This window comes from Ranitomeya variabilis, chromosome 3 (genome assembly GCF_051348905.1).
Source record: "Ranitomeya variabilis isolate aRanVar5 chromosome 3, aRanVar5.hap1, whole genome shotgun sequence".
Taxonomy (NCBI): domain Eukaryota; kingdom Metazoa; phylum Chordata; class Amphibia; order Anura; family Dendrobatidae; genus Ranitomeya; species Ranitomeya variabilis.
This window is the reverse complement of record NC_135234.1, coordinates 759,000,240-759,019,640: the sequence shown is the minus strand read 5'-3', so window position 1 is coordinate 759,019,640 and position 19,401 is coordinate 759,000,240. Positions and strand designations below refer to the sequence as shown.

General features: G+C 43.9%; 1 protein-coding gene across 1 annotated transcript in view; it reads right to left on the bottom strand.

Moving 5' to 3' along the window:
- The window catches only part of GAB2 (GRB2 associated binding protein 2), a 144,855-nt gene extending 130,773 nt beyond the window's left edge, over positions 1-14,082 (bottom strand). The window contains exon 1 of the mRNA XM_077298675.1: positions 13,506-14,082. Coding sequence (XP_077154790.1) covers positions 13,506-13,577 — 72 coding nt within the window. The 5' untranslated portion in view covers positions 13,578-14,082. The remainder of the gene's footprint in view (positions 1-13,505) is intronic.
- Between the last annotated feature and the right edge of the window lie 5,319 nt (positions 14,083-19,401).

The following is a 19,401-nucleotide window of genomic DNA, read 5'->3' as shown; positions in this document are numbered from 1 at the left end:
AAGTTGCTTAAAATTTGGCACAATAGTAAAATTACCTAGAACTGGACATCCCTCAAATGTATGAAAAACAAGAAGGAAATTGGTCTGGGAGGCTACCAAGAGGCCTACAGAAACATTAAAGGAGCTGCAGGAATGTCAGGCTAGTCCTGGTTGTGTCCTATATGTGACAATCTCCTGTAGTCTTCATATTTGTGGTCTATGGGGTCAGGAGGCAAGACGGAAGCCTTTTCTTACAATGAAAATCATGCAAGCAAGGCTACGTTTTGACAAAACCTATATCAAGTCTGCCAAAGCCATGTGGGAAAGAGTGTTCTGGACTGATGAGAACAAGGGGTGAAATTTTTGGCCATAATTCCAAAAGGTGCAAAGCTAAGACTGCACATAACCAAAAGATCACCATACCTACAGTGAAGCATGACGGAGGCAGCACTCTGCGCTTTGGGGCTACTTTTTGGCAGCTGGAACAGGAACTTAGGTCTTGGAGGAGGGAATTAATCAATTTTCCAACAAAACTGAAGAGGAGGAGGAATTTCACCTTTCAGCAGACAAAGCCCCCAAGCGACCTCCAAATCAGCAAAAGAAGATGAGTTTTGGAAGAATCCAGATCCAAATTCAAGTGACAATCTGTGTCCTGAAGAGGGCGCTGTACATAGAAGATGCCTCCACAATCTGACAGATGTGGAGCTACTGTAGTGTAAGGAAGAGCAGCAAAGACCTTCAACTAACTGTGCCCCGCTGATAGACTCCGACCCGCTGATAGACTCCGACCCAAAAAGACTGAATGCTGTAACAAAGTCAAAGGAACGTCAACCAAGTATTAATATAAGGGTGTGCAGATTTATGCAATCACATTATTTCTTCATTTTTCCACCAGAAAATAGTTCAGTGTATTTTTACACACATATGACAAAAACCTGGGATTTTACCAGGGGTGTGTAGACCTTTCAGATCCACCAGCAATAAACTCCTAGAACTTACAGGTGACTAGGGAAGAGTCATGCGAGACTTTTTGGCTCTGCCGATTGGCTACCATAGCTCAGATGGCTGACATTTATCGTCCCCTTGATGGGCACTTTTTAAAGGGTCTGAATTAACACTTTTTTTTTTTTTTTTTAAAGGGAACTGCATCCCTTTAAAAAAAAAACAAACCCTAAATTGCTCCTCCAAGCCTTCCTGTCCGCCAGATACATTGAGCCTCGGATGGGCAGCGGATGGCGCAGCGGCCATAATTCCAGCACCGCCCGCACTTGGCACAGACGCCGTGTTGTTGGGACGGTCGGCGGAGACTCGGTGTAAATTATGCAGAACGTAATTTGCTTTCATGGAAAAGGAAAAAAAAAAACATTCTAGGAAAAGCGAGAAGGCGAGCGAGCTGGAGGAGGTAATTAGAGGACAGACGACGAGATCGTGACGATGGGTCTCATGTAGGCGGCCGGTCCGTGCACATCCGGGAGACAGCGGCCGGCCCCAACACCTGGGGGTCCACAACCCTCCCGTCCTCTGGGGGCGCCAGATCCAACATCCATCTAGATAATATCAGTCCCGGAGTCTTTGGTGTCTCTGTCTGGGACATGGTGGTTAGTTCAGGACCCCCTTCAGGCATGTGTCCCTGGTGGTCCTGCTTCCTCTGCACCCCCCAGTCGGGTCACAGTAAGCCGCACTGCCCCTATAAATATACAATAATCTGCCGTATCATCTGTAGCAGCCTGCCTGGTAAAGGGAAAAGCGATCCACCACTAGCCCACCAGGGAACTAGCCCATTACTGATGCACCGGTAAACAGGTGACATTCCCACAGGTGGCTACACTTGTAAGTTTCCACTTCTGGCCGACCAGTGAACAGGTTGTGGGGTCCCCGGCCGAGCAAGGAAGAGGCCAAGTGTTGCCAGCACCAGACCACCCGTTTCTTGTAGTTGGTCACAAGAGAAGGATTCCCATTTTGTTCAGGAGAACATTTCCCACCGCTGCAGGGTCCTGTACGGAGCGATAACGCCGCCACCATCCCACCAGGGACCATACACGTCCTCTATAAAACAGCCACTGACGGCACGGACGTCACCAAGGCCCAGAGGAGACACGAGCCGGCGCAGACAATATTAGAACCTGATACTATCTGCAGATAAGTAACGCTTCCCTCCCCGGTCCGCCATCTGCTCCGGGGTCTGCAGACCTCGTGTCACCCAGCTGTCTCCCACCAAACAATGGCACCGCCACTGCTTCATTAGTGGCCAGGGAGCCATACATAGTCACATACATAGTCACAATCCAGATATTATATATTATTTTCTGCAGACAAAGCAAAATCTGCAATAGGCGTCGGGGGTAGACGAGAGCCCCCCGCGGAGGACAGCGGGGGAAGGGTCCTATTGATCAGGGAGGACATGCGATGATGGGAGGCCGGTGGTATTGATGAAGGTTCCTGCATTTCCAGGCCCAGGGGAGCGACGTCCTCGCTAATCCTCTCCTGTTACTGCATTAAAGTGCCATTCCCTTTACACGTGCACAAAGCCCCCCTAAAAAGGGCACTAATGGATCTGCCGATAGGTGGGCCAGCTGCGCCGTTAACCCTTCGATCAACTCCACCAGACGGCTGACGCGCACCTTCTTTATATAGCGTGTCCTAAAAATATACACGGAGCAGAGGCGAACGCGTCATTTCAGCTCGGAATTAAAGGGGTTGTCTCCACATTTAAGGACAGCGCTTTACTTCCAGAATTAAATGCCTGCATTCTGGCTAAACAATTCTTGTGATTGGAATTCATAACAAAAATGTCACCCAGTTTGTCTTCTGTAACCTCCTGTCAATTACTGGCTGCAGAATGAGTAAACTGAGAATCTGTCAGCGAGCTCCTTCTGACTGTGGAATAGGAGAGTTATTCGCTCTTATCTGTCTTTTTCCGAGCTCTTCTCAGCTGATTTATGACCACAGACTGGATCAAAACTGAATACGTCAGGAAGCAAAAAGCCGGTAAATAGGCCTAAATACTGAGCTGATGCGATGTGCTGCGAGAGCAGGACTGAAGGGGAGGAGTCAGGCGAGTCGTTATGTCTTGCCCCGCCCCCTAAGGTCCAGCACTGGGCACATCGCAGATATCAGGTCTGAGGGACAGTTCCTTTAAGATATTGTATTAGTTTAAATTCCCAGATCACAGTCACCGAGGCCGGAAACAAATGACAAACTCAGCTCTGCTACATCTTTTCCATATAGTGGAAGGAGGGGGGAGGGAGGATCTACAAAGTTATTCTATTCATGGACATTATAATATGGCAAGGGGGAGGGACGGACAACAATGACACCTTGAGAAAGTAACAATCCGCCGAGATCAGAACAAGGTTGTGAGCGAACATTGTAGGGAAGAAAATTTAGGAAAAAAAAATAAAAGGAAGCAAAACCGACCATGCAGTGTTCAAACACCATTACATAGTGCCCACACAATAACACAATACTGCCATACAGTGCCCACACACGATACTGCCATACAGTGCCCACACACGATTCTGCCATACAGTGCCCACACACGATTCTGCCATACAGTGCCCACACACAATTCTGCCATACAGTGCCCACACACAATTCTGCCATACAGTGCCCACACACGATACTGCCATACAGTGCCCACACACGATACTGCCATACAGTGCCCACACACGATACTGCCATACAGTGCCCACACACGATTCTGCCATACAGTGCCCACACACTATTCTGCCGTGCAGTGCCCATATGATACTGCCATACAGTGCCCACACACGATTCTGCCATACAGTGCCCACACACTATTCTGCCGTGCATCGCCCACAGACGATTCTGCCGTGCAGCGCCCACACACGATTCTGCCATGCAGCGCCCACACACAATACTGCCATGCAGAGTCCACACACAATACTGCCATGCAGAGTCCACACACAATACTGCCATGCAGAGTCCACACACGATACTGCCATGCAGCGCCCACAGACGATACTGCCATGCAGCGCCCACACACGATTCTGCCGTGCAGTGCCCACAGATGATTCTGCCATGCAGTGCCAGCACACCACTAAATAGTGCCCACATAATACTTCCAGTGTCCACACACTCCTACATACTACAGCTATACAGTGTCCTAACCCCAATACAAAGTATACACATAATACGGTCATACTGCCCACACACTTCTACATAAAACTGCCACAAAACTGTGTTAATACCACTAAAAAATGCTCACATAATACTACCATTGTCCTAAAAGCATGACACTGCCCACATAATACTGCCATACAATGCTCACATTCCTAGATAATACTGCCATACAGTGCCCAAAACACTCAATGCCCACAATGCTGCTAAATAGTGCACACACTACGACATAATGCCCATGTAATACACTGTCCACACACTGGTACATAACACTGCCATACAGTGCCCAAACACTACATAATGCTGCATATTTCTGCCAGTGTCCATAATGCTCATCTAATAGTCGTACACTGCCAAAATACCGCTACATAATTCACTCTTCTCGCTACACACTGCCAACATAATATTGCTGAATAGTGGGCAAACCTCATTACATTAAAACATAATACCGCCATAGAGTGCCCAACCACCACTGCATAATGCCAACATAATGGCCAGCAGGACGGCGGGGAGGAGGCTGCACAGGGCACGTGCCCCCTTTGCTCGTATATAAGAAATGACGCTCATCGTGTTATGATGGCGATTGGGGTTGGAGACCCCCACAGCGTTATGCGTCACAAGCCCCTAGAGCAGCCGGTGACACCAGTCCGGGTGATAATGTGTGCGAGCGGTCTGTGCCCCCCAGACAGGAGCAGGAAGCGGCACTAGGGGCCCGGTGACAGGAGTTGTCAGAGGCCAGATCACATTACACATAAGGGGGTCCGCAGTCACAACCCAACATCTGCCAATGTCCCACAATACGAGGACCGGACATGATCGCCAGCAGTCGGGCGCGATGTGCCATTTGCTCGGTTTGCGCCAGTCCAGCCTTCAGGCGTCACTGGGGGTCTAGTCTTATTCTGGAGGTCTGTTATTACAGCGGACCGGTCATTTCAGGTGACTGCAGGATACGCTGTGATGTGCCTGTACAGGAGGAAGATCACCAGCTCTGCATTTTTCATTAGTTTTCCCCTGTGGAGGCTTCATCTCTAATTTCCAGTTGTCTCTGAGCTGGTGGGTGTAGACTAGCTGCTATAATGTCTCCTATACACAGCACACACGAGGGATTCCTGCTCACCAGATTACACAGCAGTACTGAGCAGTGTAGTTGTGAATCCAGCTCTGAGGCCAGATAACACCTAGTGAGAAGCAGAGAGATTGTGCGCTCAGGTTCCCTTCTCCTCAGACTTCTATATGCAGCCGTAATCTAATCCCTCAGGTATCTAGTAGTTCTCGTTTTATCCATGGCAATTTTTTAGCGGTTTTTCCCCAGAGTCACTGATGAGTTTAAGAGGCAGAGGAGGAGAACGATAGAAAGAAGGTGGGGGGGGGGGGGGGCAGGAGGAGAAGCGGTAGAAAGGGGGGGGGGGAGGAGGGGAGGAGAACAGCAGACGGGAAAGAGGGGAGGAGGATGGGAGGATAACGGTAGAAAGGGTGGAGGGAAGAACGGTAGAAAGGAGGGGAGGACGGAAGGATAACGATAGAAAGGGGGAGGGAAGGAGAAGGGTAGAAAGGGGGAGGGAAGGAGAACGGTGGAAAGGGGGGAGGGAAGGAGAACGGTAGAATGGGGGAAGGGAAGGAGAACGGTAGAAAGGGGGGAGGGAAGGAGAAGGGTAGAAAGGGGGAGGGAAGGGAAGGAGAATGGTAGAATGGGGGAAGGGAAGGAGAACGGTAGAAAGGGGGGAGGGAAGGAGAACGGTGGAAAGGGGGGAGGGAAGGAGAACGGTAGAAGGGGGGAGGGAAGGAGAATGGTAGAAAGGGGGGGTGGGAAGGAGAACGGTAGAAGGGGGAGGGAAGGAGAATGGTAGAAAGGGGGGGAGGGAAGGAGAACGGTGGAAAGGGGGGAGGGAAGGAGAATGGTAGAAAGGGGGGGAGGGAAGGAGAATGGTAGAAAGGGGGGGGGAGGGAAGGAGAATGGTGGAAAGGGCGAGAGGGAAGGAGAAAGGGGGGGGGAGTGGGGAGGGAAGGAGAACGGTGGAAAGGGGGGAAGGAAGGAGAATGGTGGAAAGGGGGGGAGGGAAGGAGAAAAGGGGAGGGAAGGAGAACGGTAGAAATGGGGGGAGGGAAGGAGAAAAGGGGAGGGAAGGAGAACGGCAGAAAGGGGGGAGGAGAACGGTAGAAGGGGGGCAGGAGGAGAAACAGAAAGAGGGGGAGGGGCCAGGTGGAGAACAGGGAGGAGAAAATGGCTCATAAGTGCAGAAGGAGTCATACTTCTCTGATAAGATATTACAGTTTCTTCTGTTCCCTGTAATATTGATACTTGCACATTTTGCAGAAATCACAGGGACCATTTAGCTGCTCGGGACTCAGACAGTTGTAGATTGAATGTATTTTCCTTGTGTAGATCATATATTGGGGTGGAGGGCCTTCGTTATAAGAATCTCCACGTGCCACTTTCCACATTTTCATTCTTACTAATGAGAAGCTCATACGTAGACAGGTGCAAAAAGTAAGTTTTGAATAGAGACGCAGCAGTCCTATGTAGAACTATAGATATTTGAAAAAAAAAAATAGAAGAAGCAGGAACATGGTAACGAATTAAAGCGCGAGCCCCATCCTGGTCCATCGTCTTATTCTCCCTTGCAGAGATCATCAGGTGTCACCATAAACACAATCATAGGACGACACAGGACAGCGGGGACAAAGCTCCAGTCTGTCGCCGATTATACTGCGATTACAAAAGAATAGCAACGTCGCGACACGGTCCCTGGAGAAGACCAGCGATCGAATATTGTCCAGCATGTGCTGCAGAAGTAGGTGGCATCTCCTCCCCATACAGCTGCCTGTACGTGTCTATTCCCTGCCTGTAATAACCGTCTCATACTTCAATAAATCCATCAGGAATAAAAGAAATAAATAGAAAAAGAACTAAGAGGGGAGAGGAGGGGGATGCAGCTGCAGTATGATGCTCTATGAGAGAGAATAAACTGTGAGAGGGGAAGAGGAGCAGCGAGGGAGAGACCGCCCAGTACAAAATGAAGTGTCTGCCCACTCCGCAAGCAAGTACCCTGAGCGCCCTCTAGTGGTGAACTCCGACAGGCAGAATTGTATAATTTACCTGTAGACTGCAGGGGTTTGGTGCTTTTTATCCAGAAAACGATGATTCGACCGTTCTAAAGAAATATACTAAAACTCTTATGTTCAATGTAGCACTATATTTCCTACATGTATTAGTATATCGCAAATATATTATGGCAGCTTAATTTCTTGGAAAAAAAAGTCCCTGACTTCCATATACAATGATTAATTACAATATATGAACTTTATAAAATGAAGAAGACGACATCCTTTATTAGTGGCAGAAGAAACGTATCACAGACTAATAACTGAGATAACCATCATTTCATCACAAGTAAAATTAATTAAAAAAATGAAAAGTATTCCTCAAAGATAAATGGCTGCAATCACAGGAGGGAACAATAGACCCAGATATTGGGAGGTAGATATTAGGGACCCAAAGAGGCAGTATTATAGTAGCTATATTCTTGTACATAGGGGCAGTATTATAGTAGTTATATTCTTGTACATAGGAGCAGTATTATAGTAGTTATATTCTTGTACATAGGAGCAGTATTATAGTAGTTATATTCTTGTACATAGGGGCAGTATTATAGTAGTTACACTCACCGGCCACTTTATTAGGTACACCATGCTAGTAACGGGTTGGACCCCCTTTTGCCTTCAGAACTGCCTCAATTCTTCGTGGCATAGATTCAACAAGGTGCTGGAAGCATTCCTCAGAGATTTTGGTCCATATTGACATGATGGCATCACACAGTTGCCGCAGATTTGTCGGCTGCACATCCCAAAGATGCTCCATACAAGGCAGGATGGATCCATGCTTTCATGTTGTTTACGCCAAATTCTGACCCTACCATCCGAATGTCGCAGCAGAAATCGAGACTCATCAGACCAAGCAACGTTTTTTCAATCTTCTACTGTCCAATTTCGATGAGCTTGTACAAATTGTAGCCTCAGTTTCCTGTTCTTAGCTGAAAGGAGTGGTACCCGGTGTGGTCTTCTGCTGCTGTAGCCCATCTGCCTCAAAGTTCGACGCACTGTGCGTTCAGAGATGCTCTTAGGCCTACCTTGGTTGTAACGGGTGGCGATTTGAGTCACTGTTGCCTTTCTATCAGCTCGAACCAGTCTGCCCATTCTCCTCTGACCTCTGGCATCAACAAGGCATTTCCGCCCACAGAACTGCCGCTCACTGGATTTTTTTTCTTTTTCGGACCATTCTCTGTAAACCCTAGAGATGGTTGTGCGTGAAAATCCCAGTAGATCAGCAGTTTCTGAAATACTCAGACCAGCCCTTCTGGCACCAACAACCATGCCACGTTCAAAGGCACTCAAATCACCTTTCTTCCCCATACTGATGCTCGGTTTGAACTGCAGGAGATTGTCTTGACCATGTCTACATGCCTAAATGCACTGAGTTGCCGCCATGTGATTGGCTGATTAGAAATTAAGTGTTAACAAGAAGTTGGACAGGTGTACCTAATAAAGTGGCCGGTGAGTGTATATTCTTGTACATAGGGGCAGTATTATAGTAGTTATATTCTTGTACATAGGGGCAGTATTATAGTAGTTATATTCTTGTACATAGAGGCAGTATTATAGTAGTTATATTCTTGTACATAGGGGCAGTATTATAGTAGTTATATTCTTGTACACAGAGGCAGTATTATAGTAGTTATATTCTTGTACACAGAGGCAGTATTATAGTAGTTATATTCTTGTACATAGGGGCAGCATTATAGTAGTTATATTCTTGTACACAGAGGCAGTATTATAGTAGTTATATTCTTGTACACAGAGGCAGTATTATAGTAGTTATATTCTTGTACACATGGGCAGTATTATAGTAGTTATATTCTTGCACATAGGAGCAGTATTATAGTAGTTATATTCTTGTACACAGGAGCAGTATTATAGTAGTTATATTCTTGTACATAGGAGCAGTATTATAGTAGTTATATTCTTGTACATAGAGGCAGTATTATAGTAGTTATATTCTTGTACATAGGGGGCAGTATTATAGTAGTTATATTCTTGTACATAGAGGCAGTATTATAGTAGTTATATTCTTGTACACAGGGGCAGTATTAGTTATATTCTTGTATATAGGGGCAGTATTATAGTAGTTATACTCTTGTACATATGGGCAGTATTATAGTAGTTATATTCTTGTACATAGGGGCAGTATTATAGTAGTTACATTCATGTACATAGAGGCAGTATTATAGTAGTTATATTCTTGTACATAGGGGCAGTATTATAGTAGTTACATTCATGTACATAGAGGCAGTATTATAGTAGTTATATTACTGTACATAGGAGCAGTATTATAGTAGTATTATTCTTGTACATAGGAGCAGTATTATAGTAGTTATATTCTTGTAAATAGAGGCAGTATTATAGTAGTTATATTCTTGTACATAGGAGCAGTGTGATAATAGTTATATTTTTGTACATAGGGGCACTATTATAGTAGTTACATTCTTGTACATAGGGGGCAGTATTATAGTAGTTATATTCTTGTACATAGGAGGCAGTATTATAGTAGTTATACTCTTGTACATAGGGGCAGTATTATAGTAGTTATACTCTTGTACATAGGGGCAGTATTATAGTAGTTATATTCTTGTACATAGGAGCAGTATTATAGTAGTTACATTCTTGTACATAGGAGGCAGTATTATAGTAGTTATATTCTTGTACATAGGAGCAGTATTATAGTAGTTATATTCTTGTACATAGGAGGCAGTATTATAGTAGTTATATTTTTGTACATAGGAGCAGTATTATAGTAGTTATATTCTTGTACATAGGAGCAGTATTATAGTAGTTATATTCTTGTACATAGAGGCAGTATTATAGTAGTTATATTCTTGTATATAGGAGCAGCATTATAGTAGTTATATTCTTGTACATAGGAGCAGTATTATAGTAGTTATATTCCTGTACATAGGAGCAGTATTATAGTAGTTATATTCTTGTATATAGGGGCAGTATTATAGTAGTTATATTCTTGTACATAGGGGCAGTATTATAGTAGTTATATTCTTGTACATAGGGGCAGTAATATAGTAGTTATATTCTTGTACATAGGAGCAGTATTATAGTAGTTATATTCTTGTACATAGGGGCAGTATTATAGTAGTTATATTCTTGTACATAGGGGCAGTATTATAGTAGTTATATTCTTGTACATAGGGGGCAGTATTATAGTAGTTATATTCTTGTACATAGAGGCAGTATTATTATAGTTATAGATTTACTACTACATATGTGCGGTTCTACATACGAGTACTATAATTCTGCATCTTTGTACAATACTAACTCTACATATAATACCAATTCCCATGGACCAAACGATACATACACAAAGATGTTTGTCATGTATTATTGATACTTTCTGAAGTAACTTTTACCTTGTGTAATTATACTGAATGCGGTATAAATCCTTACATAAATGTAATATGGATGAATATAATGAGTCTTGTATTCTGGCACACTGCTTTAAAAACACTCATTAATTATTAACATTAATAGTTTTGGCAGCTTTGCTCTCAAGCTTCTGTTTTTTCTTTCGTGGCTTCAGAGATCACAATTATCTTAAGAGAATAAATACACAAGAACTTCAGCATTTGTCAGTTGGTTACAGTTTTGTCCCATTCCACCAGTAACATTCACTGCAGACGGAGCGTTTCTTGTATAATCTTCACATTTATTACTTTGGATCATTTCTATAGCGATTCTTGACACTATTCTCCAAGTGCTGCCAACTTGTCATGGGTTAAAAAATCCCATTAGGCAAAACCCATAGCAATAACTGATGCATTTACTTTAGAATATATTGGTTTGTGTGCCGCCATATGGTGCACTATTATAACAATTCTTCTAAAATCATATGGGATGGATTACACCAAGTTCAATTTTCTTATTGGATTGTTATGGAACCTGGGGGCATGGGAATTAATAGATGACCCCCATCATGTCCATGCCATATTCTCAGTAACATGAACACTCTCCATCCCGATAACCACTGCAGCATGAATACATAGAAAGCAGAACATCCTGACAATGGATGATCCTATTGATTAGAAAGTGATCTTCTACATGGACAATGCAGCGCCAAGGTCATTGGTATCACACACGCACGAGTTCAACATGGTTTCACAGCCTGTCGAAGATTAGCAACCCCCCCCCCCCTCCCCGTTGTATTCAACATAATCAGAAGAGGGGAGAGGGGTTCACGAGTTAATATTTTTCTTATTTAATTTTTTTTTTTCACACTTCTGAAGTAAAGGACAAAAGTCTAAACCCCTCCGTAGGGTCCCCAAGCCAGCGCAAGACCCCTCCACATGGGGGGTCCACAGGTCTGTGCAAGACCCCTCCATAGGGGGGTCTACAAGCTTGTGCTAGACCACTCCATAGGGGGGTCTACAAGCATGCGCTAGACCACTCCATGGGGGGGGGGGGTCAACAAGCTTGCGCTAGTCCACTTCTTGGGGGGGTCAACAAGCTTGCGCTAGACCACTTCATGGGGGGTCAACAAGCTTGCGCTAGACCACTTCATGGGGGTCTACAAGCTTGCGCTAGACCACTTCATGGGGGTCTACAAGCTTGCACCAGACCACTCCATAAGGGGGTCTACAAGCATGCGCTAGACCACTCCATGGGGGGGTCTACAAGCTTGCGCTAGACCACTTCATGGGGGGGGGGGGTCAACAAGCTTGCGCTAGACAACTTCATGGGGAGGGGGTCTACAAGCTTGCGCTAGACCACTTCATGGGGAGGGGGTCTACAAGCTTGCACAAGACCACTTCATGGGGGGGCTACAAGCTTGCGCTAGACCACTTCATGGGGGGGTCTACAAGCTTGCGCTAGACCACCTCATGGGGAGGGGGTCTACAAGCTTGCGCTAGACCACTTCATGGGGGGTCTACAAGCTTGCACAAGACCACTTCACGAGGGGTGGTCTACAAGGTTGCGCAAGACCCCTCCACAGGGGGTTCCATAAATCTGAGACCCACAAGACTCAAGGAAATTAAAAGTTAGCTGTGGTGCCAGCTCTTGGACCCCTAAAATTTAGGATGGTAGGATGGCCATTAGTAAGAGAATGGTAGCGGCACATCCACTTTTTTTTTTTTTTTTTACTCTGCCTAGAATTTACCAAATGCGCAATGTTAATTATTACACACGGCTTAATTACCACTTTTGACATTTCAGAAACGTGGTTCTCTCTACCGCAGCTCTGGCCTCCATCTTCCCTTTTTAATACATGATCTACCCCATTGGAATATTTTAGACCGACAGCACAAAGGACCCATCATCATTTCCCCTCCAGGTCACTGCAATCTCATCAGGAGTAACACTGACACATCATGAACTGTTGCAACACACAACACTCCACCAGCGCTCAATCTACACCAAATATTATATAACTCTGTAAGAACATCTTTTATAGCCCCAGGTAAAATCTCCGGGGAGCCAAGACCTGTACCCATCCAGCTGTACATGTGATGGACCCTGTAGGAGAACTAGAGGATGACAGGGGGGGGGCAAAACAGAAATTGCAGCATCATTCCTGGGAGGATAGTCAAGCAAAATACAATGGGAAATAAATGACGGCCCCATATGACGGGTGTGGGCTGGTACTTGTAGTCCTACAGCTCCTAAAGAAAAACAAAGCTTGCTACTAATGCAGGGTGGGGATGGCCAAGCATAACAGAGAAGGTCCATGTGGTCAGGAGCACAGAGGCTGAGGCCATGTACAGCATCCACACCCTCTTTACAGGCAGATAATTGGGACACTTCCCACTGGAATGGACATAGGAATTAGCTTCCTGGCTGCACACAGCAGAGATGTATGGTGACTCCATGCACATTCATTAACCCCCCTGCTGACTGTCAAAGGGTTAAACATCCCTTCTTTACTGCTCAGTCTCCAAGGGGTTAATGCTGTCACAGCTCAAACCCAACTGGTCAGACTTGTTAAATGGGTGCAAAAAAAACCCAACAAAACAACACATAATATGCACAAAAAAACTACCTCCCCCAGGACTGGATTAACCCCAGGGTGCACACTGGTAAAAAAGAAAAAAAAAAGTTCAGATTACAGTACAGAGAACTGGAGCTGGGAGTGCTGGCAATGGAGGGGTTAATAAGTGATGGATGGAGTGTTTACAATGCAAGCACCTGTGACAGGTGCAAGGCGATCTCCTAACCGTACCCCTCCCCTCCAGTCCTGCCAGACACAATACAATTAATAGTACACCCCCCTCCTCCCAATGCACTATATACTCAGCACCAGGCATCCTACCGTTAGAGCTGTTACTTACATATCTCCTCAACTTTTTCTCTGGAGGGGATTTTCTGAGCCAGCCAGCATAGACCACCTCTCCTTCACTCATCCTGCCCAGATAAGAAGGATTTGGATGTGTCAATCAAAGGCAAAAAAAAAAAAAAAAAAATGGTAAAAAGATAAAAGCCTTCCTTATGTGTCAATCCAAAAGCATTGAGGGATCATTAAAGAAGATGTTTCTTCTGCAGTCCAGTGCCATGAGTGGGGGAGCAGTGTTAGGAGGCAGCTATGCACAGTGCCCCCTCTGTATGAGGACACAGTGAAGTCACTGTGCTGCTGACTGATCAGTTTTTCCCCTTCATCCTGCACTGCCCCAGTCACTGCTGTCTCCTCTTGTCTTTAGCTCCAGCTGCCTTAGGAAGCAGGAAACTAACTGCCTGTGTATTTCCCAGAGCAGCAATGGGCTCTAACCACACCCTACTCCAATAAGGAGGCATGGCAGGGGGCTGGGCTGCTCACCCCTGGACACACTGCACAACTTGGAGCGAAGGAATGATGCAAAAGATGGGATAGAACGTTGGGGAAAAGGAAGAGAAACACGAACGTTCCAAAGTGTCAATATTTACAAACATTGTAGCAAGGCAGGAGAACGCAAGAGCAGCCCTGACAGCAACACGCAGGGATCTCATTACTTATTACAAATTATTGAAACAATTGATCTCATTATTTATTATCATTAATATATTATTTAGAAGAAAGTTTGTCATTTTTCAGGCATTTGTTGTATATGCGACTGTCATTGCTAAGTGTAGATACGGCGCACAATCCAACCTCAACTACTAAACTTCCCTAAAAATTGGCTAATAAAAAAAAATGATGAAGGTATGAAAAACTGTCTATCATAGAAGAAATAAACCCCTGATGGCTCAGTCAGACGTCAGTGATTTGTCATCAGTGTTTGTATGGCAAAAACCAGGAGTATAATATACAGAGAAAAAACATAATTGAAAGATTGACACCTGTTCTGTGTTTTCAAGACACTCCTGGATTTGGCACACAAAGGCCACGTTCGCTCATTCAGTATTTGATCAGTATTTTAAATCAGTATTTGTAAGCCAAAAATCTGGAGAGGAACAGTCAGGGTATGTTCCCACGGTCAGTAAATGCTGCGGGTTGTATGCTGCATACATCCATAGCGTCCAACGGGGAAGAGAGTGAAGATATAGCGTGGGAAACAATCCCATGATGAACCCTTATACCCCCATAAAAGGGGGAAAATGCATCAGACCAACATGGATAATGGAGTAGACTGAGCTAGGTACCACTTCCTTAACCTGCCCATTTCCAGCCTTGCAGATCAACACCTGGTCATCTAATGGTTAGATGAAGACCTGGAGTGGCGTACAAGCCATAGTGTCTGCACCCAGTGTGAAATTTGGTGGAGGATCGGTGATGATCTGGGGATGCTTCAGCAAGGCTGGAATTGGGCAGGTTGTTCTTTGTGAAGGACTTATGAATAAAGCCGCATACAAGGTTATCTGAAAAAACAGTCGATTCCTTCTGCTCAGGCAATGTTCCCCAACTCTGAGGACTGGTTGTTCCAGCAGGACAGTGCGCCATGTCACACAGCTAGGTCAATCAAGGTGTGGATGAAGGACCACCACATCAAATCCCTGTCATGGGCAGCCCAATCTCCAGACTTGAACCCCATTGAAAACCTCTGGAATGTAATCAGGAGGAAGATGGATAGTCACAAGCCATCAAACCAAGAAGAACTGCTGACATTATTGTACCAGGAGTGGCATAAGGTCACCCAAAAGCAGTGTGAAAGACTGGTGGAAAGCATGCCAAGACGCATGAAAGCTGGGATTAAAAATCATGGTTATTCCACAAAATATTGATTTCTGAACTTCAGGAGATAAAACATTAGTATTGTTGTTTCTAAATGATTATGAACTTGTTTTCTTTGCATTATTTGAGGTCTGCGAGCAATGCTTTTTTTTTTTTGTTATTTTGACCATTTCTCATTTTCAGAAAATAAATACAAAATGTATTGCTTGGAACTTCGGAGACATGTTGTCAGAAGTTTATATTAGAAAAGAACAATTTATATTTTACTCAAAAATCTACCTATAAAGAGAACAATCAGACAAACTGAACATTTTGCAGTGGTCTCTTAATTTTTGCCAGAGCTGTAGGTAGATAGGAGAGTCAGAAGGGATTCAACAAAAGATAAAGCAGCACCGATCCAATAGAGAAAGCCACAAGATCCGCACTGCTCGATATATAACATGGAAGCACTCCCATTTCAAAAAGGTTGAGAAAAATAGTATTTATTCCAAGGTCACGTGCATAATGTTTCAGCTCTGGCAACGGACCTTTTTCCAAGTTGATAATGGCGCATTGTCATCAGAGCGAAAACATTTTGCACCTTTATGAAATGGAAGAGCTGACATTTTTTATTTTATGGATATGAGATAGATAGATGATAGATAACATGTATATAATACATAGATACATGAAAGATAATAAATAGTTAGATAATAATTGATAGATAATAGATATACGATATATAATAGATAAAATATAGATGATTGATACATAATAGATACATAATAGATACATAATAGATACATAATAGATGATAGATGGATAATAAATAGATAATAGATAAATACATAGACAATCGATAGATAATAGATAGATGATAGATGGATAATACATAGATAGATAATAGATAGATAATAAATAGATAATAGATAGACAATAGATAATAGATAAATAGAAAAATAGATAGACAACAGATAGACAATAGATAATAGATAAATAGATAATAGAAAGATAAATGGATTTACAATAGATAGAAAACAGATAGATAACAGATAGATAATAGATAATACACAGATAATAGACAATAGATAGACAGACAATAGATAGATAATAGAAAGATGATAGATAGATAGATAATGGATAGATAATAGACAACAGATAGATAACAGATAGATAATAGATAGATAGATAATAGATAGATAACAGATAGATAGATAGAGATGACATATAGATAATATAGATTGATTAGCAGAAGGCATTCGGGGGTCTTTTAGGACAGAATTGTGGCATCGCACGACTTTTCTGAAGCACTGACTGATGTTTAGTAAAATGTCACTGATCAGGCTATAAATCAGCATTACGTGGGGCTGCTGGGACCAGCGTCCATGTCTGACCTGTATATAATGTAGCGGCCATTGAATTGGTGAACACTGAACAGCACATCGCAGCGCGGCAGTTTATGCTGCTTTGATTAAACATATCCGTTTCTATGTCTTGGGGTTGAGCAGGGGCAGGACAACCCAATGTTCGCCCCACTACAGCTCACATACGAGGCGGCAGCCGTCTGCCTCAGACTCCAGCATATAAGACCTGACTTCTTATGTCGCCATACAGTGCTCCGGAATATGTTGGCGCTATAGACATAAAACTATGTAAGCATATAACCCAGGCCCATCACCGTAAGCTAAGGGATGGGCAACACTCCATTCAAATATTAAACATAAAGATCCAAAGGGCAGTTATTAAACTGCATACTGAATCAAGGAAGTGTCAACTTTTTTTGGATAAAATGTTATAACTTTATTAATGTACAAAACACATAAAATCAAACACACATAATAAAAACAATGCCTCATCAACTTGAATTAAATCTTATGGCAGATAGGAGTAGGATAAATATAATGGCTAGCAGGAAAACATGCGGCAATATATGTATTGCTATTATTGAGTAGCCTAGTGCACACAGAGACTATGTCTCATACCAAAATTGGGTGCAGCACCTATAGGAAAGCTCTTAGTGCCCTTTAATTATAGTTGCAATACTGTATATACTGCAAACATTACTGTCAAAATGATACAATACAGAGAAACACCGTTGCGACGTAGTATATGGGCGGAAAAAAATAAAATTCTAATATAACAACCAAAATTATAAATAAACAAATATAATGGCCAATATACACGTCTCAACGGGCGTAAGCAACAAAGTCAGCCTTTAAAGGGAACCTGTCACCACGTTTTTGGAAGATGGGATAAAAATAGCGTTAAATAGGGGCAGAGGTGGGCGTTACATTAGTGTGTGTGTTATGCGTTTATTACCCACCTAAGTTGCCGAAATAACTTTGCAAAGTCTCCGTTTTCGCCTGTCAATCAGGCTGGTCAGGTCACATGGGCGTGGTGTCTTCACCCAGATTTGGCGTAGTTTTCCGTTGGTGGCGTAGTGGTGTGCGCATGCCCAAAGTCCGGAATCCTCTTCCAGGGGATTTAAAATAGCGCGGTGTTCGTTATTGCATTGGTGATCGGTGGGCGCGGCCATCTTCCTTTGGCCGCGCGTGCGCAGAAGCGGCGCTCTGCTGGCCGCGGCTTCAGGAAAATGGCCGCGGGATGCCGCGCGTGCGCAGATGGATATCGCGGCGGCCATTTTCCTGAAGCCGCGGCCAGCAGAGCGCCGCTTCTGCGCACGCGCGGCCAAAGGAAGATGGCCGCGCCCACCGATCACCAATGCAATAACGAACACCGCGCTATTTTAAATCCCCTGGAAGAGGATTCCGGACTTTGGGCATGCGCACACCACTACGCCACCAACGGAAAACTACGCCAAATCTGGGGGAAGACAACGCCCATGCGACCTGACCAGCCTGATTGACAGGCGAAAACGGAGACTTTGCAAAGTTATTTCGGCAACTTAGGTGGGTAATAAACGCATAACACACACACTAATGTAACGCCCACCTCTGCCCCTATTTAACGCTATTTTTATCCCATCTTCCAAAAACGTGGTGACAGGTTCCCTTTAAATCTCACACTAAGATAGTACAGTGATAATAATAAGCACAAGCTGCATCAAAGCAGTGCGCAGCAAACAGCGAAGCCGACCTTAATTCAATACGTCCACCTACTTCATATAGAATACATCTCATACAGGCAGCAGCTCACTGAACACAAGTGTGTTACACAGTTGGATATGAAGGGAACAAGACTTTAATAATACATATTACCTAAAATGCGATGCTTCCCGCAGCCAGCCACGTGTGGCACGCCAGTCTCTGCACTAAACCCCGACGCGCGTTTCGCAAATGTCACGCGCCCCCAAGAGGAAGCTATTTGCGAAACGCGCGTCGGGGTTTAGTGCAGAGACTGGCGTGCCACACGTGGCTGGCTGCAGGAAGCATCGCATTTTAGGTAATATGTATTATTAAAGTCTTGTTCCCTTCATATCCAACTGTGTAACACACTTGTGTTCAGTGAGCTGCTGCCTGTATGAGATGTATTCTATATGAAGTAGGTGGACGTATTGAATTAAGGTCGGCTTCGCTGTTTGCTGCGCACTGCTTTGATGCAGCTTGTGCTTATTATTATCACTGTACTATCTTAGTGTGAGATTTAAAGGCTGACTTTGTTGCTTACGCCCGTTGAGACGTGTATATTGGCCATTATATTTGTTTATTTATAATTTTGGTTGTTATATTAGAATTTTATTTTTTTCCGCCCATATACTACGTCGCAACGGTGTTTCTCTGTATTGTATCATTTTGACAGTAATGTTTGCAGTATATACAGTATTGCAACTATAATTAAAGGGCACTAAGAGCTTTCCTATAGGTGCTGCACCCAATTTTGGTATGAGACATAGTCTCTGTGTGCACTAGGCTACTCAATAATAGCAATACATATATTGCCGCATGTTTTCCTGCTAGCCATTAGATTTAGCCTACTCCTATCTGCCATAAGATTTAATTCAAGTTGATGAGGCATTGTTTTTATTATGTGTGTTTGATTTTATGTGTTTTGTACATTAATAAAGTTATAACATTTTATCCAAAAAAAGTTGACACTTCCTTGATTCAGTATGCAGTTTAATAACTGCCCTTTGGATCTTTATG